Source organism: Spizellomyces punctatus, assembly GCF_000182565.1.
Source record: "Spizellomyces punctatus DAOM BR117 chromosome Unknown supercont1.6, whole genome shotgun sequence".
Lineage (NCBI taxonomy): Eukaryota > Fungi > Chytridiomycota > Chytridiomycetes > Spizellomycetales > Spizellomycetaceae > Spizellomyces > Spizellomyces punctatus.
The window spans coordinates 727,882-751,436 of NW_015971542.1; the positions used below are offsets into that span (position 1 = coordinate 727,882).

Genomic DNA, 23,555 nt, shown 5'->3' on the forward strand with positions numbered 1-23,555 from the left:
TCATCTTTCTCTTCGGCTTATACACACAGTACAGTTAGCCACTTTGTCATTGCCTTGGCAAATTATACTGTATATCACGAGGTGAGGTTCCCACCTTGATCTCCCACCTTCTTATCCTTTGCCAACCGTTCTCTCTCTCCTGTATGGTCATGTGCCAGCCTTTCTGCAACCTTCTCTTTTCGTATTGGAACTGCCCAACCCAAATACACGGTAGCATAAGTTCCTTCTCCGACTTTCTTGTCCTTGATAAAGTGTGACCATTTGGATGAGGAGGTCGTTGACCGGAACGACCGCGTGGGTTCTAGATCCGCCATAACAAGCAGGACGAATTAAAAATGTTCTTGTGGATGCAGTAAAGTAATGCTGAACCAACGCAAGTTAAACAGCTGCAGGAAGCACGTCCACGTGACCATCACTGAGTCATCAAGATACAATGTTCGAAGTTCCAACTCGTAAAACGTAAAACGATCAACGGAACATGCCCAGCGACGCAGAAAATCTTCGGTTACGTCGCGAGGCTCGTAGAAAGAAAATCCTTGTTTCTGGGGAAGATCGCTTAAGTCGAATTGTCAATACCTTTTCTGGTCACCCAACACAACCTTCATCGACCGAGACGGAAGGAGCGCCCACTGCTTCCGATGTACATCCCGCTGACGAGAATGTACCGACCGCTGCCAAAGAGACGGCGGTACCAAGTGATGATTCTGTAAATGTTGATACCCCGGTGAAGCCGATAGATTCAAGATTGCGAGAAAGATTGAAGGCAACAGTTGTCCAATCGCCAAGTGTATCTCGTACCCCAGATAGGAGTACACCTATCACTCAGCGAGATGAATCAGAGACGAGCCCGTTGCTGCCATTTGGTGACGATATGTCCTTAGAAGGGAGCCCTGCAGATATCTTTGGAAGATCTTTTCCAATTGATGCATTCAGAGAAAGGCTGCTGGCGGAAGCGGGATCCAAAGTGACGGAGCAGGACGAAACCGTGGAGATGCCGGCTCCATCCGCAGTTTCCTCGGGATCGCGTTTGTTACGCATCATACGAATTGTAAGCGTGGTACTACTTGCTCTGTCCAGTCTTTATATCCTGGTGGTTGAATCGGACGAACTGGACGAGTTAGTTGGGGAAGATGATAGTTGGGATCCAGAGCATACTCGTCCGTGGAAGAACTGGATGAGAAAACTAGCTGTTTTGGGGTATAAGCCCATACATGAAACCGGCGAGCTAGAGCTTGGAAATATGCATGTGGTATGTGCCCCATGACTAGCAACGTTCTCCAACTGGTTAATCCCAACCATGTTCTTAACTGTAGCGGCTTTGGATGATCTTCCTGACCACAGAACTTTCATGGCAAATAATAACTTTTGTATATCGGCAGGTGCGTCAGCGCCGATAACTGGTCTGCGTGGTGTCGCATAATTATGGTCTTGGCTAACCAATTCTCTCAACAGCTGAACGCAGACAAAACTCCGCGTGGAGGACTCCTGGAATTAGCCGCCCAACTCGGCTTTCAGAATCGGCGGCTAGAGTATCTTTTGCAGTCCGTGAATGATTACCGGGTGATATGGGAGTCGTTCATAGAGGATCTTTTTGTGTTCATCTTCATTGTCGGTAGCATAATTGGGGTTGCTCTTTTGCTGAGTTGAGCGTACTACTCCATGTTTCAATGATCCATCATGTATCATATCAAGCTTCAACTTTCAGTACCACAACAATAGAATGGATTGCAGTCGGACGCGAATTCAATGCACGGACTGGAAGTGTCTTGGTATATTTTCCTTTATTTATTACCAGACTGCTTCCGCCCTTTATGAGGCATTCACAGTCTGCAGTGCCACGTAAATATGCCCCTGCCACGTCGATCAACAATTTGTTTATGGGAACGCTACACTGTCAAAAAGAAGAGCCGCGTCAGATGAGTTCAAATAATGAAGCACAGTCAAACTAACGTACCCATTCAGGTCGACGAGTCGCCAGACGCAGTTTACATCTAGTGGAACTCGAAGCGAGGGTGATCTGTAAAAGATAATAATGTTAATATCATGTGTAACATGTAAATCACAAAGAGCAACATTCTCGAATACGCACAGTGCTGGTGAATGACAAGCCGCGAAAATGGGACGAGAAAGAATTGGTGAAGAGTGGTAAGTACAAGCTAGCGACATAGTTCAAATACAGGAAATTTGCGTAAATACTCACGCCGCCCTTGAAGTAAGAAATATAGTATCCAACGGGGATCATAACACCAAGGAAGTGCAACACAGGGACGAACGAGTCCTTGGCAATGTAACGCTCGTAGTAGCGACCCCAGAAGGTGGTGCTGGCGGTTTGCTGCCGGTTACCCTTGGGGATGTGCTGGTAAAAGTACTTCATCTTCTTGAAGATATCAGGGTGCGCCTGGGGGTAGGAAGACTGGAGTTTGCCGAGTTCCTTGAGCGAAGCGACATTTGGGGGAATCAAGGACGTCTTGGTACGACGGGAGGCAGCCGTGCGAACGGAGCCAGAAACACCGGCAGAAACGCGAAGGGATCGTCCGAGGAAGGACATTGTATGGCAGAGGCTTGCGAGTTGAAAAATGCGAGTTGACGCAGATTTGGAGATGGCCTAGTCGGAAGAAGCCGCACTTGTTTTCGAGTTTTCGTCGATCGCACACGGAGTCACGTGCTCAGGGTCATTGCCATGACGACGCGGAGTGTGGAACTGAAGCCTTGGGCTCTCGCGCGAAGATCCTTCTGGCGACTTGCAAGATGGGACGGAAGCAACAGAAAGGCCAGGGCGGTCGCGGAGGAGGAAAGAGCAGTGGTCAAAGAATTGAGCATAAAGAAGCGTTTCAGCGCATGAACTTTCTGTATCAAGCTGCTGTTCTCATGGCATCCACACCTGTGGCGACAAGCAGAAACCAAGACTCCACCGCTTTAACAAGCGAACCATCACCTAATATCAAACAGAACAAGTGCAATACGATATCCGGACTCGGAAGGTTTTATGCCCATACTCTCCGTCAGGTTGAGCGAAAACTAGTTCTGAGATCGCACCCTTATGTGAAGCGAACCATGTGCAAGTACTGTGAAGGTATTCTCCTTTGTGGTGTAACAGCGTCCGTGAGAACTTCAGGTAAATAGCCGATATTTATTGGATGCTCTTAGTGTCACAGTCGTCTAACATTGCATTTTCAGCTCGGGGAAAAAATACGTTGATCCAGACCGTCTGCAAAGAGTGTCAACATGCAAAGTCGTTACCTGTCATGCACAGTAAAGAACTGCACGCCGAACGGGCTGCTGTACAGGATATTGGCAAGTAGCAGTGGGAGATACTTGGCCGGGCGGCAAACCCGTTGCACCAATTTATTTGCAAACTCCCAAAGTACATGTATACTACCTCTCCCTAGCCACGATCCATCATGGAGGGACCAAACCGGCAAGAGCTGCATGTCCCGGCGACGGAGACCTTGCTTACCCATCTAGAGATTTGTAATGGAGATAGTACGCGGAAATGCCCAAAAGTGACTGTCGTGTTCGCAAGGGCTGGAAGTTTTCACCCTTCTGCCTTGATTGCTGAATCCATCGGGATTTTTGCGTGATCGTCATTATCTTCACGTTGTCCTGAGTCATTCCCACTGGCCATTGCTGCCACATTATACATCCTTTCGATTCGGTCGTACTCGTGCTGCACTTCTTGCAGCAATTTACGGGATTGTGGGATAAGTTTGAGGTGACCAGTTGGTGCTGGTGTCTTGAGGAGAGTTGCTATGCAAGTAGCGTATTAATGTTTGCGTAGCGCACCACAACAACCTAATTGTGCGGAGTAAAAAACAAACCTAAATTTTCTTCGACAACCTTGATCCGCTCGTCTACCCTTTCCATTACCTCCCGCATTTCTGCAAACTCATCCTTTGGTCTCCACTTTCTCGCCGCCCGATACTTCTGCATAGACGTTATAGCCGATGGGGTATGCAGTCGCGGCAACGGGTTCTGACCCTCGCCAGAAGCTGTGTCCAATCCTGGAATCAAGTCTGCGACCCTTTGTGCCCCTACTTCCTGTGTGGCTTCTTCATTACCCCTCCATCTCCCCATACTCTTCTTCGGGGAAGTCAATGCTGTAATTTTGCGGTGCCTCTGTCCTTGTTTGCGGCTTGAGGAGAATGTGTGATGCTCGTACGGTTTCTCGATGGCCCTCCAATACGAACTCGGGCTCGTTAGGGCGTATCGGAGGGCACGAAGGGAGGCTGAGATCGTATTTGGGAATAGATAACTGGTATCTTCGTCCGGTTCTGAGTCAGCGGAGTCGGAGTAGTATGGAGGGGATGAAGTGGATTGGGAGGAAAGATGCGATGAGCTGAATGGCAGTTGTGGGTTACTGGTGCTTGTGATATGGACGCCGGTGAGAAAGGTGGGATCTTTTGCTGATGGATCGTAGTGGAGAACGTGTTCGGAAGACTGGAATTCTGGTGGGCATTCTTCGACATTGGACGATCCGTCTGCCTCTTCACCCTGTTCCTCGTCACTCTCCTCAGGTCTTTCTTTTCTGACCGACATTTCCGCCAGCTCCCCGATGTCCGGTATCCGCCCTCTCCTAATAATATCCTTCACATCTTCTTCTGTATATCTGTATCCTCTCCGCATCCTCCTCGTAGCAAAAGCGCTTAGGGGCGTGTGCACTTCGCTTACTGTGCGAGGGGCAACATTGTGACCGGGCTGTATGGCTGGTGGTGCATTCTTGCGGTGAATGTGTGAAAGAAATGATGATGCCGATGGTTTTTTTATGAGGTTTTTTAGTTTGGCAAGGGTGGGTTGGGTGGGCAGCAATGGAAGCGGCGCCAGCGTGGCGTGGTAGATGGGATCGGCGACGGTTATGTTGTAAAGGGCGGGGAGATCCTTCAAGGGGTTGAAGGCTACATACCCAAGTACTGAAATGCTGGGCAATGAGTATTTGTATCTTATCGGAAGTCGAACAAACCATCAGAGATTTACCCTCGCCTCCGTCCTCCTTGATTTCCAATCTGCCTTCGGCTGCACGCTTCATAACAGGGTTCCCTGCCAGATATACCTTTTCCAGCCGTGGTAGTCTCACAATACCCATCAAGTCCTCCATGGTGGATATTAAATTGTGGGTCAGATGGAGTTCTTCCAACGTGTGGAAGCCATCATACTTGTGCTGTTGCTGAGTGTGCTGGTCGTCGTTCTGGGAAACACGATGCGATAAGAATGAGAGGGTGTGGATGCGATTGCGGGTAAGGTCTAGGATTCGAAGACTGGCACAGGTGCTTGGGGTTAGAATTGCTCCATTTCAAAATTGATGATGACTGGTGGTTGCATGCTTACTTTGGCAGGGCTCCAAGTATTTTGAAAGCCTCAGGACTATTTAATACATTGTTCTCCAAGATCAATACCTCCAACTTTTTAAAGCCGGCTCCTCCTGGACTTTCCACTGGAAATGGTGGTCGGATAAGGACAAAAGGCGCATCGACAATGACAGACTGCTTGATCTCTTCATGTTGTTCGGGTAGTGGCAGGGTGTCCGGTACTGGGATGGCCTGAAAGTCCCCTGGTGGTTCGCTGGAATGTGATTGTTCGACAGGGACGATGGCTGGAGCTTCAGTTTGTTCCGCAATGACAGGAGGTTCTGATTGTGGATTTTGCACCGGGACATCATAGCCTGGTTCAAGATGCTCTTGTCTCTCTACATCGTCTGGCGGTTCAGATTGTTCCAGCTGTTCCTGCTGCTCTTCACTCTCCATTGGAAAATCTGCCAGTTGTTCCTGCTGCTCTTCACGCTCCATTGGAACATCTGCCAGTTCTTCCTGCTGCTTCTCCTCTCCTTCTGCAAGACTTTCAATGGATCCTTCATCCATGTTGTCCAACGTTACCGTAAGAGCTCCATCCTCTGCAACAGTGAGTCTTTCCTGGGTGCTCGGACGATGCACTTCAGACTCCTGAGGTGATTGCTGCTGCTGATCTTGGTCAGATGACGATGTATTCACCGGTGCTGAATCGTTGGCAGCTGGCTCTGCAGCACTAGTGGTATCCGTGGGCAGGGGTGCTGCAGCAGCTTCTGATGACACTACGATTGAGGAGTCCGTCTGTTCGTTCGTGGTTGTTGTTTCGGGGGGCGGTGTTGCGTGTTGTGTCACATTACCTTCCAAGAACCCTTTCTCTAAAGCCTCTAGCTGATACTTTGGCAAGATTCGCTCAATGACCCTATCCCTCCACCGAATCATATCCGCGATCTCCACAGGCAGAGATCGAAGATTATTACTTGATAAATCCAAACGACGAAGGTTTGGGAGCGTTGCAAGCACAATAATCCCAGCGTGGGTTAGGGCATTATATGAGAGGTCTATCTCCTAAATAATTGGGAAAGATGCATGCGTTTACGCCATTTTGTCAGCTGGACGAAAGAATTGTCGGATCTCACCTCGCACAAGAGAAACCGACCTTCCACTTCCAAATCCAGGTCTTGCACACCATTACATGGCATGACTAGTCTTCTTAGCCCTGGTAGTACTCCCAGCTTTGCAAAAGGCAACTCATTCTCGCCGCACTGCAATGAGGCTAGATTGGTGAACATTGTCAAATCATCTTCGATGACATGGCGAAGCTGGTGGGACGACACATCAAGGTGATACACGTTGTCAGGATCATCTGCAGGGGCTTTATTCAACTTTTTCAAAGGAGAATGAGATAAGGTCGTAGATAAAGTATAGAATTTGTATGTACCATAAAAAACCCGTCAAGGACATGAGGTATCTCTATGTATTTTCCTCGACGCTTGCGGACCAGTGTCGGTGAACGAGTGGAGCCCTCCGCAAGAGAATCATCGTTACCGAGGGTTATTTCGCGCTGATGGACAGCTTGGATACCATGTTGAAATGGCATCGTGCATATTTGAGCAACTATTGCCACAGTGTTTCCTGATGCATCTAAAAAGGGTGAAGGATCGGATGTGCTTACTCATCGATTACGCAAGCATATTCTTATTAACTGCGCTTTCGCGCTTCAATCTCCCTCCCCAATTCCTGCAAGCTTTCTTTCAGCGCATTTGCATCCTCAAACCGCCGTCGCTTGAGCGAATCTTGCAGGAATCCTTCAACCTGCTTATACTGTTGTTCCAATACTTCTAACTCCGGATCTATGGTAATGCTAGCTATCGCCGGTGACTCGACTCCCTTTTTGTTTACCTTGGGCATGAGCTGGAGAGTAAACATATGTGATTGTAGGTATTGAATCACGGATAAAGTGATATTGTGATGCAAACGTTGAACCGATGGGGTTGACCCCGGCAGAGATTTGACCGTTTTGCTACCGAGTACCAACAAGTAGGGAGATGAATCCCAGGTCCCGGGGCCGGAATTCCCCAAATCAGCCCATCCTCTTACCACAGCTTATCAAGTTCTGAGAAGTAGTCTAGCAGGTTTTTCCTATATCGGTTTGCCATTTGATAATCTCGATCTTCGTAGTCGACTGTGGGGCGGTTTCTGCAAAGCCATGCAATTAGTGGAAACTAACAACTCCCAACTCATTATGAAAGACCAGAACGTACGCCATGCTCATCAGGAGGTTATTGAACTTGGGTAATGTCTCCTCCACTAAGCCACGATACTTTGCAATCATCTGTCAAGACAGTTACATATATGCAGAATTACCTGGTATCTGATCGTGACCGCAAAGATACCTTGTAGAGTTTTACAATCTGCACGCTATTTACCGAGTCTTGCCACTTTTCGCGCCGTCTGGCTCCCAGTTAGGAAAAACAAAAAAGCTTCCTATCCGGCGCACTATCACCTACCGCGCAACCACCCTGTTGCAATCTGAGCACACTCGAATCTCGGCAACAGCTCCGCGCCTCTCCTCGTCTCCTGCACCAAAACGCATCAGGTCAAACACGTGCACGCTCTTTTAGGCTCAGGACTTACCGCACGACACCTGAAGGGGAATCATCATTGAACATCCTGGACTACCGCACACGACACGTCCACATAACCGGCAATGATGCCGTCTATTGGTGATGGCTCCGAAGGTCTTGCTGATACAGGCATGTATGTTAGCTGACAGGGACGCCACTAAGACAGACAATCTGAAACTACCTGCACAGTGGACAACTTGTCACACTGTTGTCATCTTCCCACGATACAATTGTTTGCTCCGCGACTGTAAAAGTCAAGGTAAATGAGGTTGCAGCGATTGACTACGCCAAGACCACCTACCCTTTCGACTCCCACCCCCGTAGAATGAGGACCGTTTGTTGACAGTAGGAGGCCTTGACCCTTCTTCTGCATACATGAGACTAAGCTAAGCACCTAAAGTCTCAGTCAACGATTTTCTCGGCCATTGAACGGTAAACGTCTTGGATGGCACCTTTTCAAGCCTTTTTTCTAGTTTGTTGGCTTCAAGCTGAAGGTTATCTATGCGATTTTTACGTATTCGAAGAAAAGTTTGTGTTCGATTTCGGGAGACGCCAAAGCTGTCTTTATAGCTTTCTCGATCTTTGTAGCATTTTTCGCACACTCTACACCATATGCCTGCGGCGGGATCTGCTCTGGCATCGGGGGAAAGCCGCATTTGATAAGATGTGTGAGGTTCGCAATATAGGCGGCCGCACCTTCGACCGCAAATAGCGGTTACGTTAAAAGGAACCATGATAATCCAGCATGTGGTAGGAACCTACTTTCGGCAATGGTGTTTGCCAGCACGCAATCCCAGGGGTTTTCCACAACCCTCCATCTCACACCTGTCATTCGGCCCTTCACGTTTCCAATGAGATCTTGTGACGATAGACTCTCCCGATTCACCTACTGGTGTTAGACTTCCGGTCCCACTGCCTGTCCGCACCAACTCGCTCCCCCCCGGACCAATATTTGGATTCAGCTCAAGCTGCCCATTCTGCGCAAATTTGTCCAATGAAAGGGAATTTAATGTCGAAGACGTTTTCTGTGCGGCTCTGGTCAGAGGAGCAGCGACCTTTCGCTGAGCGGAGCGAAACCACGATACGAGGGCATCCTTTGTGTCGAAGTCGTTATGCGAGTCATCCAAATGGCGATTGAGTTGCGCCAGCGATATCATTTCATCGCCTGGGAAAGGAGTTTATGTCAGCAGTCAGCTAAAACCACCAGAAGATGAGCAAGTTGACCGCACCACATATTGGACATGCTAAAGCTTCGTCAACCGATGACAAGTTTTCGACGGACAGGGTTCGCATATCGCGATTCGCTCGTGCAAAGCGCGGTGAGCTCGAGCCTGAGGAGGATGCACTTGCTGCTCCCGAAAACATTCCAGGGGTTTCCAGCAACAAAAAATGGGGTAGATGTGATTTGACGATGCCAGGAAGAAGATGGCCAGTGTGTCAGCATACCCAGCGAGCTTCAAACACGCTCAGTAGGGCACGTGCTCGAGTGGACGGGTCTTCAGCCGGTCTTGCAGTTGCTGCTTTCCTCGTCCTCGCCCTAAGATCGGCCATTTTGGAAGGGTTTCCAGGATCTGGAGCTCACAAGGTTGTCTGGAAGCCGGTCCGGGCACCTGCTTCGTCATGAACATGTTCAGCTCTTTCCCTCCAGCCTACGAGCGACTTCCTGACGCCTCCACCTCCCTTCCAACTGGCGGAACAACTGACCCGACAAAGGCTCACCCGACTCTTTCTACACTTTCCTGCCTTGCCCGAGTTATTCGTATCATATTTTCTTCAGAGCAGGAGAATGTGCGCTCCCTTTATTTCCTCCTCATTTTGTGTAGTGTCCTGTATCAAATCTTTGTTTATTATATCGGGATAGCAATACCGAAATTCTATATCGTGTTGAATGCAAAGGACGAAGCTGCTTTCTGGAGTCTAGTTGGCAGGCTTGTCGGACTGTATCTAGCAATATCAACCGCAAAAGCCTCCCTCCATTTTGTGGGTGGTTTGTTCGCTCTACGGACACGGAGGATCTTGACCAGAAAGCTGCAGGAAGGATATGTAACCAAGGGCGCACTGTATGATGTTGCACGCTCGAAGGCCGATGGGATAGATAATCCTGATCAGCGCATCACCCAAGATGTTGAGAAGTTTTCCGACGAGGTAAGAAAAAGGAGAGTAGTCCAGCATTTATGCAGAGTTTTGGATGACTGATTAGTTCGCAGTCACGTAAGGTGATGGAGGAAATTGTGATCGAGCCGGCCCTTCTCGTGTACTATACATATCAAACTTACCTCGTCAGTGGATGGCAAGGCCCCTCTATGATCTACCTTTACTTTACAGTTTCTTTAGTCGTCTGTCGATATCTGCTTCGCCCCCTTGTGTCACTTGTGTATTCCAAGCAACGGGCAGAGGGTGATTTTCGTTTCCTTCACGTTCGGCTCCGCTCCAACGCCGAACCTGTTGCATTCTTAAGGGGTGAAGAATTGGAACGAGGGGTGTTGGAAGAGGCATTCCAAAACTTGTTGGGCCTTATGAGAAAGATCGTGCACTGGGAGGCAATCCTGAGGTTTGGAACGTCATATTGCAACTACTTTGGGTCGGTGGTTTGCTATGGCATCATTGCCATGCCGATTTTCGATGGGGTATATGATGATTTAAGTCCGTAAGTTAAGGAACTGGCCTTGATGCGCACCCATTGAATATTGAATCACAAGATCCAACCTTAGGGGTGAACTCAGCGCGCTGATCTCAACAAATCTCTTCTTCTCTCTGTATCTGAGCTACCGATTTACCGCCATTGCCGAGCTAGCGGAAAAGTAAGCCGCCGCTTATTGACAGTCAGACCTGCTCACTATGGCTTATGCTTTCCAAAATCGCAGATATGCAGATTTAGCGGGCTATGCGGCACGTATGGGCCAATTTTTCGAGGTCATTGATCGCGAGAAACTAACTGCAAGCACTATGGGAAATTACGCGGTTACTACCACTACAAATGATGCGGATCCTTACATATCTATACGAGACCTATCATACAATGTCCCGCAAGGACAGAGCCTTGTCTCCAACCTCACCCTCACAGTTACCCCAGGATCACACTTGCTCATTATGGGACCCTCTGGCAGCGGGAAGTCCTCATTGTTGCGGGTGTTGAGCGGTCTTTGGGTTCCATATCAAGGTCAAATGAGTCTGCCACCAGAAAATAAAATGCTGTTCCTGCCTCAAATACCCTATCTGGTGCATGGTGGGACGCTTCTGGAACAAATCATCTACCCTGCTAAGCTGGAGGAAGTGTACATACCGGACGAGGATGTAGAAGTAGTTTTGCGGACTGTAGGACTAGAGCATTTACTGCTCCGAGAACGCGACGTAGTTATGGCTGGTAAGGACTTGGACTGGGATGTCATGCTTTCACCCGGCGAGCGGCAACGATTAGCGTTCGCTAGAGCATTATGGAGACGACCTATTTTTGCGTTCTTGGATGAGGCGACATGTAACATCGATGCAGCTGCTGAAGGAGAGCTCTTCAAAATCGCTTGGGAAAAGGGCATTACTTGTGTGCTAGTTAGTCATAGAATCGTTCATGGTTTCGGGAGAGTGTTGAGGATCGTGGGGGACGGGACCTGGGTTGAGGAGAGTTTAGATTAGACGTTGCAATCGGTGGCATTCCAAAGACAATATCCTTCTCTGGTTGCAACTTTCCACTGATCGGCGTGTTATGTAAGCGACTTTTGTCATGGGAAATCGCGCGCGCCTTTCGGCTTTCGTCGTCGTTGCGATCTGCAGCGATCTCCAATGGCCGCGTTCATACAATGAGACCAGTGGCACCTCTGGTAGTCCCAGAATCTTCATTGTGGCATCCAAATCATAATCATATCATCGGCGCCCTCATCCAGGACTTGTTGTCTTCTGAACCCCCGGCAACCGCTCAGGTAGAGCGACACGTGTTAACGAAGATCCTGCCATACGTTCTCTTCCAGTTCGCTCCTGAGCTGTATAAAACGGACCAGACAAAAGGGCATGAGTCCGCAAAATCCTCACGACTTCAAGCCGCAAGAGCTGTTTTAATCGCTCTCAACTATTCGTTAAGTTTGCCCAATGAAGTGCTGTTTGAATCTCCGAATGAAACAAAATTCTCGGGTAGGATCAACGACGGAAAAGAAATACGCCTACTGCTTCTGAATGCTTTCACTTTGCTGTGCAAGAGGATAGATGGGTATGTTTGGCGCTGCCTATTTTAAGTAACCTTCTTCCTTTTTGACACGAGGGGACCACGTACGTTAGGGAGAAGCTCTGGCTGTTATTCACTCAGAAGACGCAGCTCGCTCGCGTAGACAGTAGCAAAAAGCAACCAAATACCGAACACGCCACAGTAAACGCTTCAGCTCGCATTGATATTGTCGTACGATCCATCCTCAGTTTGATCGAAGACGTGCCCATACTACCCCGAAAAAAGAAACACAATGATCTCGGTAGCCTATGCTGGCGTGCACGAGAGTGTTTGAGGGATCTGCTTATAGCTCTGCGGCGAATAGCCAAAGTCCCACAGCTTGACCGTCTCCACAGCAGGTTGTCTCTCCTAGAGGAATTTGCGTGTGTTTTGCTCAAGGGGCTCCGGCGAAATGAACGAAAACCAAATCTGTACTCTCGATTGAAGGTAAGACAGATTTCCATGGATTTAGGATAGGTCATTGACATCTGTCCATTGCTCCAGCTGCAAATTACGTTATATGCAGATATGATCCTTCTGCTGCCGGCAACAATGCCTGCACGCGTTCCTCCGAGCAACGTACACTTGCTCGCGCACCCTCTTCTGCTTCTCCGTCATGTGTTTGTGCCCATCTTGCGATTAACAGTGTGGAATGTGGAAGCTACTTCGCATGGAGCCCAGGCATTCCGCAACCTCCGAGCATATATCCTTGTGTGGGCTGAAGATGAAAACGGTCACCTCGACGATATGAGCAACATTCTTACTGAAGATCGACTTACCCTTTCTATTTCCGATTCGAAGCATCTCCTCAAACATACGTCTATCCTACTTGTATTACTAGCCGATTTCTTTACCAATGCATCACGGAGCCATGCGAAGGAAATTCTCCCTGCTGCTGACAAGAAGCGTTTCATGCCAATTCTTCTGACGGACAATATCACGAGAGATTTGGTTCGGTGGACGTTGTCCGGTTATACAACGCGAATGGTACAACTGTTTCTTCTCCCACTGCTGGAACAGTTGAGCGCTACAGAAGACAATTGGAAACTATGTGAGCGAATTATCGTAAGCGTGTACAATGGACGGTTGGGCTCAAATGAGGATGAACAAGACCATTTTCTTTCCGGTAAGGGCCACCTATATTACTCCCTAGAGCTCACACGACCGACAATTTGTGGCCATATCATCCAGTGAACGACAGCATCGACTCAACGGTTCAGTGCTTGACGAAGTGGCTTATTACGAATGCGTGCTGGCGCTATAACCACTCTGACGACGATGCTGACGAAATAGCTGGCGTAACCAGGAGAATGGTAGGAAAACTGCCCTCACAGGAGGCCAGGCTCCGGGTACGAATATTTTGCATCAAGCTGTTGGGTCGTATCCCGAATGACAATCAGCAGGTTAGCCCCACGCCGTCGTTTTCTATAAATCTTTTTATAACTTGTTTGCAAGTCTAGATTACAAATTGCATTTTATCATTATTTGATGATCCCTCCTTGAAAATTCGGCTTGCCGCAGCACATGCTATTAACGTTCGGCGTTCGCATACCAAATCCGAATATCGGGAAATCAATCGACCAGGGTTAGAGACACAGGATCAGGTTGGAAGCTGGGGAGCTACTGCAGGTCCGAAAGACCGACCGATGGCTCAATCAGTTATGAAGAATGTGCTTTCGAAGCATGCCGACTGCAAAAGCGAGCCCAGACATAAGGACGTAAAAATCAAAGTTCGAGCCAAAGACAAAGAGCCTGGAACTCGTTTTGAACAGATGAGTAGGTCCGACCGATCGTCACTACAACCAGGACCCGCTGAGCCTACATCCAGACCCGATAGGGCCGGAGAAGAAACTGAACTTATCCATGACTTCTACGAGTATCTGAAAGATCAGACAACAAATGATGTAGGATTTGTGGTTAGAGAGCTCGCTGGGCGCGATGACCGCATGGAGCAGATGGAGTACAGAGTAGAAGCAGGCGTGCAGCAGATCAATAAGAAACCGGAGCGACAAAGCATTGAAACTAAGGACCTCAACATAGATTCTGGATTCGCTACGGACGAGCCGCACATTTACAGCCCATCTGTTCCGTCACCAACGTCTTACATCGGATCAAGGGTTAAGCGTAGTCTCAGTATACCGTCAGGTCGTGCGTACCTACACGATGCGTTTCTTCAAGTGACAGGAACCACGTTAAGGGGATCTCTAAATCTTGATACGCCAACGAAGGGGAACTGTGGACCTCACATCAATCCACCTGTCGGACTCGGTCCAGACTTTCAACGCCTGGATGAGTTGGTGGAGGAGCAAATCAGCCGCATTGATCGTATCATGAACCATGATCGAACACACGAGAGTAATGGGACTGGACATGTGAATGACGTGAACCCAGATGCCTCTCCAAACCGGCCAAGTGCGTCCTTTTCCGATCTGCTTGGAGACAGAGCGATAAACTTGAGAAAATTAGAGGACACAATTGACGTAGATGCGGAAGGCGCTGCTCAGTTAAGACACCCCAGGCCAACACCATTAGACGCCTACCCTGGCTTGCCACGTCCTCAACGCAGCCACATCAAATCTGCGACATCCAGTCTCATTAGTCCGATCGGATCCAGTGACAACGAGGATGTGGATGCCGAGATGCAATTGGATGAAATTCTAAGTGAGGAGGACGGGAATGATATTTTTGAGGACGATACCATGAAGGGCATGGAACAGGGTATCAATTCTGCTGTTGACGACATCGCGCAAGGGGAAAGATTGCCTGCGACACTAAATGTGAATCATGTTTCTGGTGTCATTTTACATGACCAATCTTTTGGAATTCAAAGTATTCATAGCCACTCGAAAGGCAGCCTAATGGATCAAGGAGTGGAGAGCGACTTGAATGTGGCAAGTGATAAGTTGGTGGCAGATGATGCACATGTGCCCGATAATGTGGCATTAGTACCTTCGGTTGTGGACGACGCTGCCGGTCGTCTCGTTCCCGATAATAAAGCACAAAGCAGTCCCAATGTCAGGGAGAAGATCAAGGAAGAGAACGTGGACGCGTGCAAGGGAACAGAAATCGTTGAACGAAATAATACGAACGGTGAAAGCACTTTTGTGCTTGACGTGCAAACAGATGCAACGGACCACGTCCAACATTATGACTTGGCGACACGTTTTGCCCATCATACCTCCTCCTCATTCACCTCCCTTCTTGCTCCTTTTTACCAAAACGCCCCCCCAACATTCATTCGCCCGCGTCTTCGAAATGCAGTTGACATGGTGTTGAAAGCGATTGTTTTCTCTCGAAATCTGGACGCACAGATCGAATACAGGAGTGGGAGATTGAGCGCCCCAAGTGAGGATGAAGAAGGATCAGACAAATCGAATGCATCCAACGCGCAGCGTCTTCATCCTCTTCACCCACTCCTGAAAGGAGTATTCTCGCTTGACCCAATCCTTCTTTTGCAATATTGCTCTACCCTCGATATGACAGACCTTGCGCGGGCTGTTTCACTCCATAAAACTGCTCAGTGGCATGAAGGCTTAACTGTGATTCACAGGCACCTATTGCCTCTATCCCGCATATTATTTGAACTTGAAGCCCAATTACATGAACATCTCACCGAAGCACAGGCATTAGTTATTGTGAGGGATCAAGTGACAGTGGTAAAATTGACTTGCAGAGAGGAAAATGCACTTAGGGATGTGTCTGGATCTCTGGGTAATTTGATTGGGGCTGGTGATGGAAGCTTTTTGAGATGGGTTGAGGCTGAGATCAAATGAAGTTGACTTGGGATTCATGGCGGCCGCGATCTCCAGTTTCTGTTTTGTTCTAGCATCCGTGATATTGGACAGTTTTGCTCTTTAGAGAGAAACAATATATGGATATTAGAGCCGCACGTCGTTATGATCGGGTTTTATCTCGAGAATAACAGCGTTTATGCTTTCAACTCAAATAATCAATGCAGTCGTGTGCATTGCCTACTCATGGATGTGTTTTGAGGTCAAGGCGGGCGGTAACAGTGCCATCCCCATTGGCATTCGTCTATCACAGCGCCTGAGGTAGTTCCTGATGATTAAAAGCCAGCTTGCAGTAAAGGTACAAGAAGTGCAAACATGTCCCCACTGGACATTCTGTGCACATCTAGCTCCCCACTGTTAGGTTTGAGGTAACCTACAGTTTTCACTATCAGTTAGCAGCCAATGAGCCCTCTGCTTATTTAGGAAAAGCCTCTTTATCCTCTCGAAATCGACGCAGAATGTGGTTGCTGTCTGAGCCAGAACCTGTCCTATTCTGGCATGGCAACTGACCCCGGATCTGAGCGAATTCAGTTAAAAATTATTTAACCTGGTGAAGACTGCCGTTGATCTCTGACTATCCAACTGCCATGATGGAGAAAAGTGCCGTTCTCCTATCCAATGTAAGTTTATATGTTGCGATTTGATGGCAGTGGGGTACAACAGTGTATCAATTGGAGAACAACGCTAACCTGCTAAATCCTGGCAAGCAAAAGAACAATGCATCATATCCACATTCATGTCTGGTAAGATCACCTTTTTTTCCCTGTGCGATGCATCTGTGAGTCAGGACACTGGGGCTTTGGCTAGCTAAGATTGCAAGTGGGCTCATAAAATATATGGAGCAAAGAAACAGTATAACACCAAAGTCCTGACGTGGCAGAGTCCAAATCTTTCCCCTACAGTGTACCAATTGTAGAATCCCCAGTGTGCAATTATCACGTCACTAATCCTCTTCTTCTTCTTCAGCGGTTTGCAACCACAACACAAACGGTGCCGCTTTCTTCTTCAATTCATCAGATCCGATGCCCCTGTACCATTCCAAAAATGTGTCTTCCTCCACCAAATCCGTGTCTAAGCAAACCGAAAACTGGTCAATAAAGCACGATAGAGAAATCACTTTACAAGCACCGACGCACCATAAAGGTCTTTGCATATGAGCGGTACTTTGGATAATAATCCCCTGGTCCTCAGGACCTGCTTTTCCCAGACCTTGAGAAATGCCACTTGATCCTGACGACTGCGTATGAACTGTGAACGGATCAGTCAGCTTGAAGCTTCCTGAACCGCTGGGTATGACATGAGATCCCCTAAACATACCTGTTGAAAGAGCTTGACCCTGTTTACAATCTTTGCACTCTCGTATGTGCTATCAAGTAATAGCGCTCCCAACAATACAGCAAAGACTTGCCGCTTGCTCAGATCATGCTTGAACTCCATGCGTGTGACTTCTTTGATTTCTTCGTTGACGCTAAGGCGGCCGGGGTTAATGAAGCGAGCAAGTTCTTGCGAAAGCTTCTCTTCGAGGAGGTTCGCTTTTTCGTCAGCTGGATGAAGTGGGGCACGTGGCGGTGGTGGAGGGTGGGGGCTATGGACAAGCAGAGACAGACTGCTCAAAATGCCGTCTAGATTACACTATAACAACAAGTGCATAACTCCTACATACCTGCTGTTGTTTAGATTTCCTCTTTCTTCGTCGGAGAGTTCGACAATGCGCATCCAAGGTTTGCTCTTAGAAATTGGACGCCGTGAGTAAGTGCTCGCGTAGTCATGGGCATACTCTTGCAAGGTCCTACTTTATCATCACCACTTAAGAGATCCTTCAACGAAGACTTGTCTCGGAGATGCCCGCGGGAGGTGGGAGTAGGAGGGGTGGATGATGCCGTGATCGGTGCCTTGGTATTGTTGATCACTTCGACCTTGGCCGGCGTATCCGGATGAGGTTCGGTTGAAGGCGCGGTTCTACGTTTGCATATCGGTAATCGCAGCTACAGCACAAATTCATTAGCAGATCAAACTCACCTGCTGCGCGTTGCAGTGTGTGATACATCGCCGTTTGCTTTGGTCTTAAGAGGTGCAGGTGCCTGCTGTATTGGTTCCTTTTGAATGTTGTCCTTCTCACCTTCTCGGGCATGGTTGGGTCGTTCCCGAAGCTCACTAGAGAAGTAACGAGATCAGCCTTTCCTATGCCAGTGCCCGTCGGATCATGATGGAATACATGCCTAGGACTTTTAAAATTGAAAAATTAACACGATTCGCCTCGAGAGCCACGCATTCGACCAGAGAAGGACATACCTGTGCGCAAAGTTGCAACGTGGACCGTACTGCGACCCAAACGATGAAGTGGTGTTGAGAGCGAAATTAAGAGTCAGCCGTGCTCAATGATCAGACGTTTACCTGACAGAATCCCTAGATGGATAACTCAAGTAAGAATTGTGAAACGACATTAAGCTGCAGCGATAGGATGTAGACAACACACCTCTTTAACAAATCGTTCGCAAAGCCGCGTTTTATACAGCGGACTTCCAGGGCCGTCTTTCTTGTCGACTTCATCGTTCACCAGAGGACGTTCTCGTAACTCTACCTGAAATACATTGAACCTGTTAGCTTCTCACAAGAATGCAAAGGAGATCCGTGCAGTACCGTGCCGTGCGCGAAAGTGCATCGGTTCCCGTAAGGACAATGGGCTTCAGTCTCATATCTCTCGCAGAGTCTCGTCTTGTACAGAGGATTGGATGCTTGTGAATTGGACGTCCGTGCTGACGGGTGGCGCGGGCTCTCATTTTCATCCCAAGCTTGCTTGTCATTATTGAGCGGGGATTCTCTCCAGTTTTTTGCTCCGTTGGGTCCTAAGAATAGTCCTCGGCCCTCCTGAGATCGATGTCGTGCAGGGCTACTGGGACGCCGCGATTCCTCATCTAAACTTCGTCGGTAGCGTTTATCTCCTTCCCGGTTGTTTCCCGTTGATCGGCGACCCAAGTTTAACTTTTGAAGGTTAAGGGGAATTGATGCATCCGCAGCCTGATGCCGGTGTTGGGTGGATTCGATGAACACAGAAGCCTGTTCAAGCACATCTTGCATACTTTTAAACAAGGACTTTTCGGACGCCTGATCGAAGAAGGTTAAATGCTGCGAGCAGCCCGCCAGAATCACTCTGCCCTACCAACCTGTTTCAACTGCATCCACGCTATATTAAGCCCAGCAAGTCCTCCCGGTACAATTCTGACATTTGTCACCAGACGGGCAAGAAAGAAAACTGCTCGTTTGGGCTTCGTTCCTGACAGATACTAGAAACGGATATATGGCATATTTGATTAACAAGAAACAGAATTTGGGAGATCACGACGGCAACGTGCCTTGATTTCCGCTCGAAACCCGTCCTCTATCTGGATATCCTTCACGCTCAGGCCCGTTACGTCCGGCACCACGCGAATAGCACATCTGTGTCAGACAGAGAGTGTGTCAGTTTATACACACAAGATGCATTACCAATCAGCAAAGCATACTTCAGCTCGTCTTCTTGGCCAATGAGTTTTCCTTTGGGAGGCGTCCTGACCGTCAAAGACAGCACAAATTATGTGTGTTGAATATCTCGTCGATATTCTGACTCAAACGAATCTTCATACCAATGTCGCTTATTAGAGAAAGAGTCGTTGACCAACAAAAACTCGATATTCTGGCGAATCCGATAAATAACGATTCCCGCTGCACTCTCCATGAATATGCAGATTTGGACAACCCCCAATGCTGAAAACTCCTAAAGCTCGAGAAGGGTGAGTTTCGCTGAAAAGGCGTAGGATGGGGTCGTTGGAAACGAGACGGGTTGCTCAAAAAGTTCAACCACGACTGTTTGATGAGCCATTGAGTCACTCGCCACAAAATCGCGTTTGAAGCCCGACTTTTGGACACGCCGCCTTTCTTGTCATTTTGGGTCTTCATTTTGGGTCTTTTTTTAAAGGCTTTTTGGGACGATCTTACAGGGCGTGGATGAGACGAGGGAAAGGGGAGGAGGGGAAGCATATCTTTTGACTGTTGAAGAGAGAGAGAGGATCTACAAAATGATGCAAAAGTACATTCCACTTGCAACGGGAGTCATGCTCCCGATTGCAACGGCACTCAACACTCAGTCGCTGATTGTCGCCGGCTGGCTGTACGAAGAAAAGCTATCGCACGACTATCCGTTCTATGAATCCTTGGTCCGCCCACATAAACACCGTCTTGTTTACTACAAGCCCTCGGTCGTCTTCGTGCTCTCTGCGATATCCCTCGGCTTTGGCTTGCTGAGTGTCATTACTCTCTTTGTGCGCATGCTAGAGTATGCCTCCATGTTTCTGTCATCATTTGGATGCCGTTGCATTTATTGTTGACCTTACAGGAAGAAGATCAAATGGTGCACACGACTAATGATAGCCGGGGCGGCTGGACAAGGTAGCTTTGCTTCCTTCGGCCACTTGTTGCTAGCAAGGCTCAATTTACATTGTCTTGCCTAGGATTATTTGCCTCAGCCGCAGTTATTGCCTTCATCATCTGGAAATCCCTAACATATGTGCATGGGAAATACACTGAAGGATGTTTTTACAGCGCAATATCTGCCGCTATGTCGATAACGGTGGCTCTGCTATCTGCATATCATCATCATCTGAACCGCCGGCAACTCTATTCCTATACTCTCTATGAACTCTCCCCTTCGCAACGCCAGTTGATTCTGCTTCTGATCACGTCCATTAGTTATACGTTCGCGATGGGTGCTGCTTATGCTGGCTTAGAAGGATGGTATGTTGTTCACACGTGAGGACCAATGCTGAAACTGAACGGATACCTAATGGGCGATACTTTTAGGGATTTTGACGATGGTGTTTATTGTATGTGCTTGGGGCGTCTTCCACACGCGGGATGCAACACACTCAATTGCAGTTCTCCACAGGGTGTGTGTCAACACTCGCAACCATCGGGTTCGGGGATTTGGTGCCACAATCCATCACGGGTAAAGTGACCCTTCCCCTTGCGGCGTCCTGTGGGATTGGTATACTTGCTGCTAGCATCTACGCGATCCGGCAGGTTGCTCTTGAGCTTCTGACACATCGACTGGCCAGCGAATACTCAAGGTCGTTCGGAATTGCCAAGGAATATGTGCCCACAGAGGACCATTCACCCGAAGAAGGACGTCCCTTGTCGTCATCGCCCATTATGCACCAGTCGTGGGACATGTTTCCGCAGAGCGAAGGATCAGTTTCGCGACGGCGATCCATCGGGGCCGCGCCCCAGACAAACCAGCGTTGCCGTCCTGCGGCTCCTCAAAGCATACCAAGATCTAGAGCATCTGAACCACACGTGGCCTTTTCTGCACCGAACACTAACATACTGCTGAATACTGGCCACAGCGTCTATGAGCCAACTCCCCACAGCAATGAAAGGCCATCAAACATCAGATACTCCGCACCTGCGGTGGCTGAATCGTTTGGGCTACCCTTAGGTCGATCGTTCACGACGTCTGTTCTCGAAGCTCGCACGATGGTTATTTCTCGGGGCGCCCATCTGCCACAACTGACCATTGTAGCTCCTGCGGATGTGCGGCGTCGGCAGGTGGTTGAAGCTACTCGGAGGACCTTTCGCCAGCAGATTACCTTTGCCATTCTAGCTGTCATAGCCAACATGTCAGTTTTTGGAGGCGTCTTCTCCCTCTTTGAGGGTTGGCATTTTTTTGAAGGTACATTTTTTAAGTCACCAACTTTCTTGCTTGCTCTCGATTTATAGTAGTTGTCCTACAGGTCTTTATTTCACATTCTGCGCTTTAACCACAATAGGTTTGTTTTCACAGCAGTTGGAGTGATCAACAACTATATTGCATGGATGGCTGATATGCATGTTGTGACAGGTTACGGAGATTACACCTTGTCTACGGTGCAAAGCCGTTCCATCTTCATGTGGTTTCTTTATATTGGCATTGGCAGCGTCACCTACATGTTCTCATTAATGTCGGAGCGGGCTCTCGACCAGTGGACGGTGACGGTCAATAAGATTGAAAACAGAGTGGACCGATATGAACGCAAGGCAAAGTTAAAGAAGTTATATAAAAATAAAGGGCTTACGCTGGGCGTGCGAAGACGTGCTCGAAAAGAGGAGAGTACAGATCAAGAGAGCGAGCTACTTGGAGAGCGCGAGCCGGTTACACGTGCGCGGCAATCTGATGATGAACACCCGCTTACCAGCGAATCTGAGTTCTACCTCTCAGATGCGCAATCCCAAGAGCATCTGCCTGCGGAGGCACCCGTTTGGGAAGGCATAGGACGCCCAAGGGCAAGTCCTCAGCCGCTTGAGGCCGAGGAGACTTCTAAGGAAGTGGAAACACCTGAAGTAGCCGGCGAACTGGAATTAGAGACGACACCGCTGCTCAGTCCCACAATCGAACCCCCAGTCGTTGGGTCGGTTCGGATTGAGCCGCCGTCCCCATCGACCTTGTGGGGACGCTCGAGAGGGCCGCCTCTCCTTTATCGTACCGGGACGGTGGATTCAACCGCGAGTTCCTTACGGGGAGTCGTACGGTTGGAGGCTCCTGCCACCTCATTGCCGCCGTCTGACATTGGAAATTATCCTTCCTTCCGTCGGGTTGAAACCACACCAACTGGCACTGAAGGCCGACGTGGCACGGAGACTCGTTTCCTGAGTACTGGTGTGCCTATAGATCACTATTCAACCGACGAAGAAGAGTTTGAAGTTACGGGCAGATCCGTGAGGATGTTCTCCGGGCGTAAAAGTCGTCGCTCCAGCATTGTATCAAGAATAGTTCAACAACCTATTTCAGCGGATGCGGCCTTTGACCGAGAAGAATTGAATATCTCCTGCCCAGACGATGAGCGAGCAGCTGTATAGAAGTCTATTCTGTTCATTCTTTTTCATTTTCTTTGCTTGTACACCTCTATTGGCTTTTAGCTAAAGTGCACAAACCATGTGGTTGCGTGTACCTTAACTTTTTCATGTAAATATTGGCATTTTCTATAATACAACATCAGATGCAGTCTCGTTGCATTCGATATAGGCAATGAAGTTAATGGCACGGTGACTGACTATGCGAATCACCATGCCAACGGTAGATGGAAATGTCGGGATACCAACTTGCTGCACTTTTGCTTCCACACTCCACAACACTTTTGGATCACCGCACCATGCGCCTTCTTCGTACAGCGACACATTTATCTGCCCGAGCTCTACGCCGCGCAAAGCCTACTGCTGCCTTTCGGGCCAATATCGGCGCCTTGGGGGTTGACCCTGCTCAACGACTTGCGGCAATGCTCAATAAACAAGCAGCTTTACATAGCGTGGCGGCCACGTCGAGCATTATGGAGGCTTTGAAGACAAAGGATTCTAGCAACCCTGCCAGTGCTGGTCAAGGGACCCTTCTTGCCGCCGTAGAAGAGGGTGAGGACGAAGAATCTCATAGGTGAGAATGTCCCGTAACCTGACAATAGAGAATACGGGTTTTCTAATTACTTTTCCAGTAATAGATGTCGTGGTGTATTCTCTCTCGCCACAGTAGGACATGGTGATTCATCGAGTGGTACATAGCATTTGAGGAAATTGCGTGGGTAGATATTTGGAGGTTGCGGAAGATCCCCAGGTACGATATCTAGAGAGTTGATTTAGATCGGACCGGTATTACGGTATTACGGGCTTC

General features: G+C 48.6%; 11 protein-coding genes across 11 annotated transcripts in view; 6 read left to right on the forward strand and 5 right to left on the reverse strand.

The window, feature by feature from the left end:
* Positions 1–331, reverse strand: part of SPPG_03982 (CMGC/CDK/CDK7 protein kinase) — a 2,245-nt gene extending 1,914 nt beyond the window's left edge. The window contains exon 1 of the mRNA XM_016752232.1: positions 108–331. Within this exon, the coding sequence (XP_016608920.1) occupies positions 108–314 (207 nt within the window). The 5' untranslated portion in view covers positions 315–331. The remainder of the gene's footprint in view (positions 1–107) is intronic.
* Positions 332–454: 123 nt separating this feature from the next.
* SPPG_03983 (uncharacterized protein) lies at positions 455–1,742 on the forward strand. Its single transcript, XM_016752233.1, has 3 exons — positions 455–1,249; positions 1,314–1,379; positions 1,453–1,742. The coding sequence occupies exons 1-3, from the start codon at positions 479–481 to the stop codon at positions 1,645–1,647; spliced, it is 1,032 nt and encodes a 343-aa protein (XP_016608921.1). The 5' UTR covers positions 455–478; the 3' UTR covers positions 1,648–1,742.
* On the reverse strand, positions 1,623–2,615 carry SPPG_03984 (uncharacterized protein). The gene is made up of 4 exons (XM_016752234.1): positions 2,201–2,615; positions 2,090–2,093; positions 1,955–2,017; positions 1,623–1,891 (listed from the first exon to the last, which is right to left on the reverse strand). Exons 1-3 carry the CDS (start codon positions 2,546–2,548, stop codon positions 1,992–1,994), a joined length of 378 nt encoding a protein of 125 aa, XP_016608922.1. The 5' UTR covers positions 2,549–2,615; the 3' UTR covers positions 1,623–1,891; positions 1,955–1,991.
* A 124-nt stretch (positions 2,616–2,739) lies between these two features.
* On the forward strand, positions 2,740–4,783 carry SPPG_03985 (uncharacterized protein). Its single transcript, XM_016752235.1, has 2 exons — positions 2,740–3,115; positions 3,178–4,783. Exons 1-2 carry the CDS (start codon positions 2,749–2,751, stop codon positions 3,300–3,302), a joined length of 492 nt encoding a protein of 163 aa, XP_016608923.1. The 5' UTR covers positions 2,740–2,748; the 3' UTR covers positions 3,303–4,783.
* Positions 3,321–6,878, reverse strand: SPPG_09165 (uncharacterized protein; the record flags this gene model as incomplete). The annotated part of the gene is made up of 6 exons (XM_016757322.1): positions 3,321–3,747; positions 3,819–4,907; positions 4,972–5,252; positions 5,323–6,344; positions 6,416–6,661; positions 6,718–6,878. Coding segments are annotated over 6 exons (3,011 nt in total), but the record flags the coding sequence as incomplete, so codon positions are not given.
* A 59-nt stretch (positions 6,879–6,937) lies between these two features.
* Positions 6,938–9,358, reverse strand: SPPG_09166 (uncharacterized protein). The gene is made up of 11 exons (XM_016757323.1): positions 9,133–9,358; positions 8,666–9,068; positions 8,356–8,599; positions 8,205–8,289; positions 8,085–8,148; positions 7,914–8,023; positions 7,787–7,856; positions 7,673–7,730; positions 7,541–7,611; positions 7,377–7,475; positions 6,938–7,299 (listed from the first exon to the last, which is right to left on the reverse strand). Exons 1-11 carry the CDS (start codon positions 9,266–9,268, stop codon positions 6,978–6,980), a joined length of 1,662 nt encoding a protein of 553 aa, XP_016608925.1. The 5' UTR covers positions 9,269–9,358; the 3' UTR covers positions 6,938–6,977.
* Positions 9,359–9,381: 23 nt separating this feature from the next.
* On the forward strand, positions 9,382–11,580 carry SPPG_03987 (uncharacterized protein). Its single transcript, XM_016752236.1, has 4 exons — positions 9,382–10,048; positions 10,111–10,550; positions 10,615–10,704; positions 10,768–11,580. Exons 1-4 carry the CDS (start codon positions 9,524–9,526, stop codon positions 11,531–11,533), a joined length of 1,821 nt encoding a protein of 606 aa, XP_016608926.1. The 5' UTR covers positions 9,382–9,523; the 3' UTR covers positions 11,534–11,580.
* A 79-nt stretch (positions 11,581–11,659) lies between these two features.
* On the forward strand, positions 11,660–16,040 carry SPPG_03988 (uncharacterized protein). The gene is made up of 5 exons (XM_016752237.1): positions 11,660–12,101; positions 12,170–12,542; positions 12,600–13,221; positions 13,287–13,498; positions 13,556–16,040. The coding sequence occupies exons 1-5, from the start codon at positions 11,698–11,700 to the stop codon at positions 15,866–15,868; spliced, it is 3,924 nt and encodes a 1,307-aa protein (XP_016608927.1). The 5' UTR covers positions 11,660–11,697; the 3' UTR covers positions 15,869–16,040.
* A 789-nt stretch (positions 16,041–16,829) lies between these two features.
* Positions 16,830–18,964, reverse strand: SPPG_03989 (uncharacterized protein; the record flags this gene model as incomplete). Its single annotated transcript, XM_016752238.1, has 10 exons — positions 16,830–16,957; positions 17,023–17,134; positions 17,204–17,471; positions 17,550–17,614; positions 17,680–17,845; positions 17,906–18,040; positions 18,179–18,207; positions 18,281–18,292; positions 18,363–18,467; positions 18,527–18,964. The coding sequence occupies 10 exons, from the start codon at positions 18,962–18,964 to the stop codon at positions 16,830–16,832; spliced, it is 1,458 nt and encodes a 485-aa protein (XP_016608928.1).
* Positions 18,965–19,796: 832 nt separating this feature from the next.
* On the forward strand, positions 19,797–22,907 carry SPPG_03990 (uncharacterized protein). The gene is made up of 7 exons (XM_016752239.1): positions 19,797–20,198; positions 20,259–20,311; positions 20,374–20,656; positions 20,723–20,745; positions 20,808–21,590; positions 21,652–21,687; positions 21,759–22,907. Exons 1-7 carry the CDS (start codon positions 19,942–19,944, stop codon positions 22,751–22,753), a joined length of 2,430 nt encoding a protein of 809 aa, XP_016608929.1. The 5' UTR covers positions 19,797–19,941; the 3' UTR covers positions 22,754–22,907.
* A 139-nt stretch (positions 22,908–23,046) lies between these two features.
* SPPG_03991 (uncharacterized protein) lies at positions 23,047–23,446 on the forward strand (the record flags this gene model as incomplete). Its single annotated transcript, XM_016752240.1, has 2 exons — positions 23,047–23,321; positions 23,386–23,446. 2 exons carry the CDS (start codon positions 23,047–23,049, stop codon positions 23,444–23,446), a joined length of 336 nt encoding a protein of 111 aa, XP_016608930.1.
* Positions 23,447–23,555: the final 109 nt, after the last annotated feature.

Bases quoted from the DNA above. Each gene is read 5' to 3' on its own strand.
- SPPG_09166 (XM_016757323.1), bottom strand. From the start codon at position 9,268: ATGTTTTCGGGAGCAGCAAGTGCATCCTCCTCAGGCTCGAGCTCACCG. The intron at 8,600-8,665 runs GTAGGTTCCTAC...TTGCGGTCGAAG, and splicing joins GGCAAACACCATTGCCGAAA to GTGCGGCCGCCTATATTGCG. The intron at 8,149-8,204 runs GTAGGTGGTCTT...TGACTTTTACAG, and splicing joins CGGGGGTGGGAGTCGAAAGG to TCGCGGAGCAAACAATTGTA.
- SPPG_03987 (XM_016752236.1), top strand. From the start codon at position 9,524: ATGAACATGTTCAGCTCTTTCCCTCCAGCCTACGAGCGACTTCCTGAC. The intron at 10,049-10,110 runs GTAAGAAAAAGG...ATTAGTTCGCAG, and splicing joins TTGAGAAGTTTTCCGACGAG to TCACGTAAGGTGATGGAGGA. The intron at 10,705-10,767 runs GTAAGCCGCCGC...CCAAAATCGCAG, and splicing joins ATTGCCGAGCTAGCGGAAAA to ATATGCAGATTTAGCGGGCT.
- SPPG_03985 (XM_016752235.1), top strand. From the start codon at position 2,749: ATGGGACGGAAGCAACAGAAAGGCCAGGGCGGTCGCGGAGGAGGAAAG. The intron at 3,116-3,177 runs GTAAATAGCCGA...TTGCATTTTCAG, and splicing joins AGCGTCCGTGAGAACTTCAG to CTCGGGGAAAAAATACGTTG.
- SPPG_03988 (XM_016752237.1), top strand. From the start codon at position 11,698: ATGAGACCAGTGGCACCTCTGGTAGTCCCAGAATCTTCATTGTGGCAT. The intron at 12,102-12,169 runs GTATGTTTGGCG...CACGTACGTTAG, and splicing joins CTGTGCAAGAGGATAGATGG to GGAGAAGCTCTGGCTGTTAT. The intron at 13,222-13,286 runs GTAAGGGCCACC...CATATCATCCAG, and splicing joins ACAAGACCATTTTCTTTCCG to TGAACGACAGCATCGACTCA.
- SPPG_03984 (XM_016752234.1), bottom strand. From the start codon at position 2,548: ATGTCCTTCCTCGGACGATCCCTTCGCGTTTCTGCCGGTGTTTCTGGC.
- SPPG_03983 (XM_016752233.1), top strand. From the start codon at position 479: ATGCCCAGCGACGCAGAAAATCTTCGGTTACGTCGCGAGGCTCGTAGA. The intron at 1,250-1,313 runs GTATGTGCCCCA...TCTTAACTGTAG, and splicing joins AGCTTGGAAATATGCATGTG to CGGCTTTGGATGATCTTCCT. The intron at 1,380-1,452 runs GTGCGTCAGCGC...TTCTCTCAACAG, and splicing joins TAACTTTTGTATATCGGCAG to CTGAACGCAGACAAAACTCC.
- SPPG_03990 (XM_016752239.1), top strand. From the start codon at position 19,942: ATGATGCAAAAGTACATTCCACTTGCAACGGGAGTCATGCTCCCGATT. The intron at 20,199-20,258 runs GTATGCCTCCAT...TTGACCTTACAG, and splicing joins CTCTTTGTGCGCATGCTAGA to GAAGAAGATCAAATGGTGCA. The intron at 21,591-21,651 runs GTACATTTTTTA...GTTGTCCTACAG, and splicing joins GGGTTGGCATTTTTTTGAAG to GTCTTTATTTCACATTCTGC.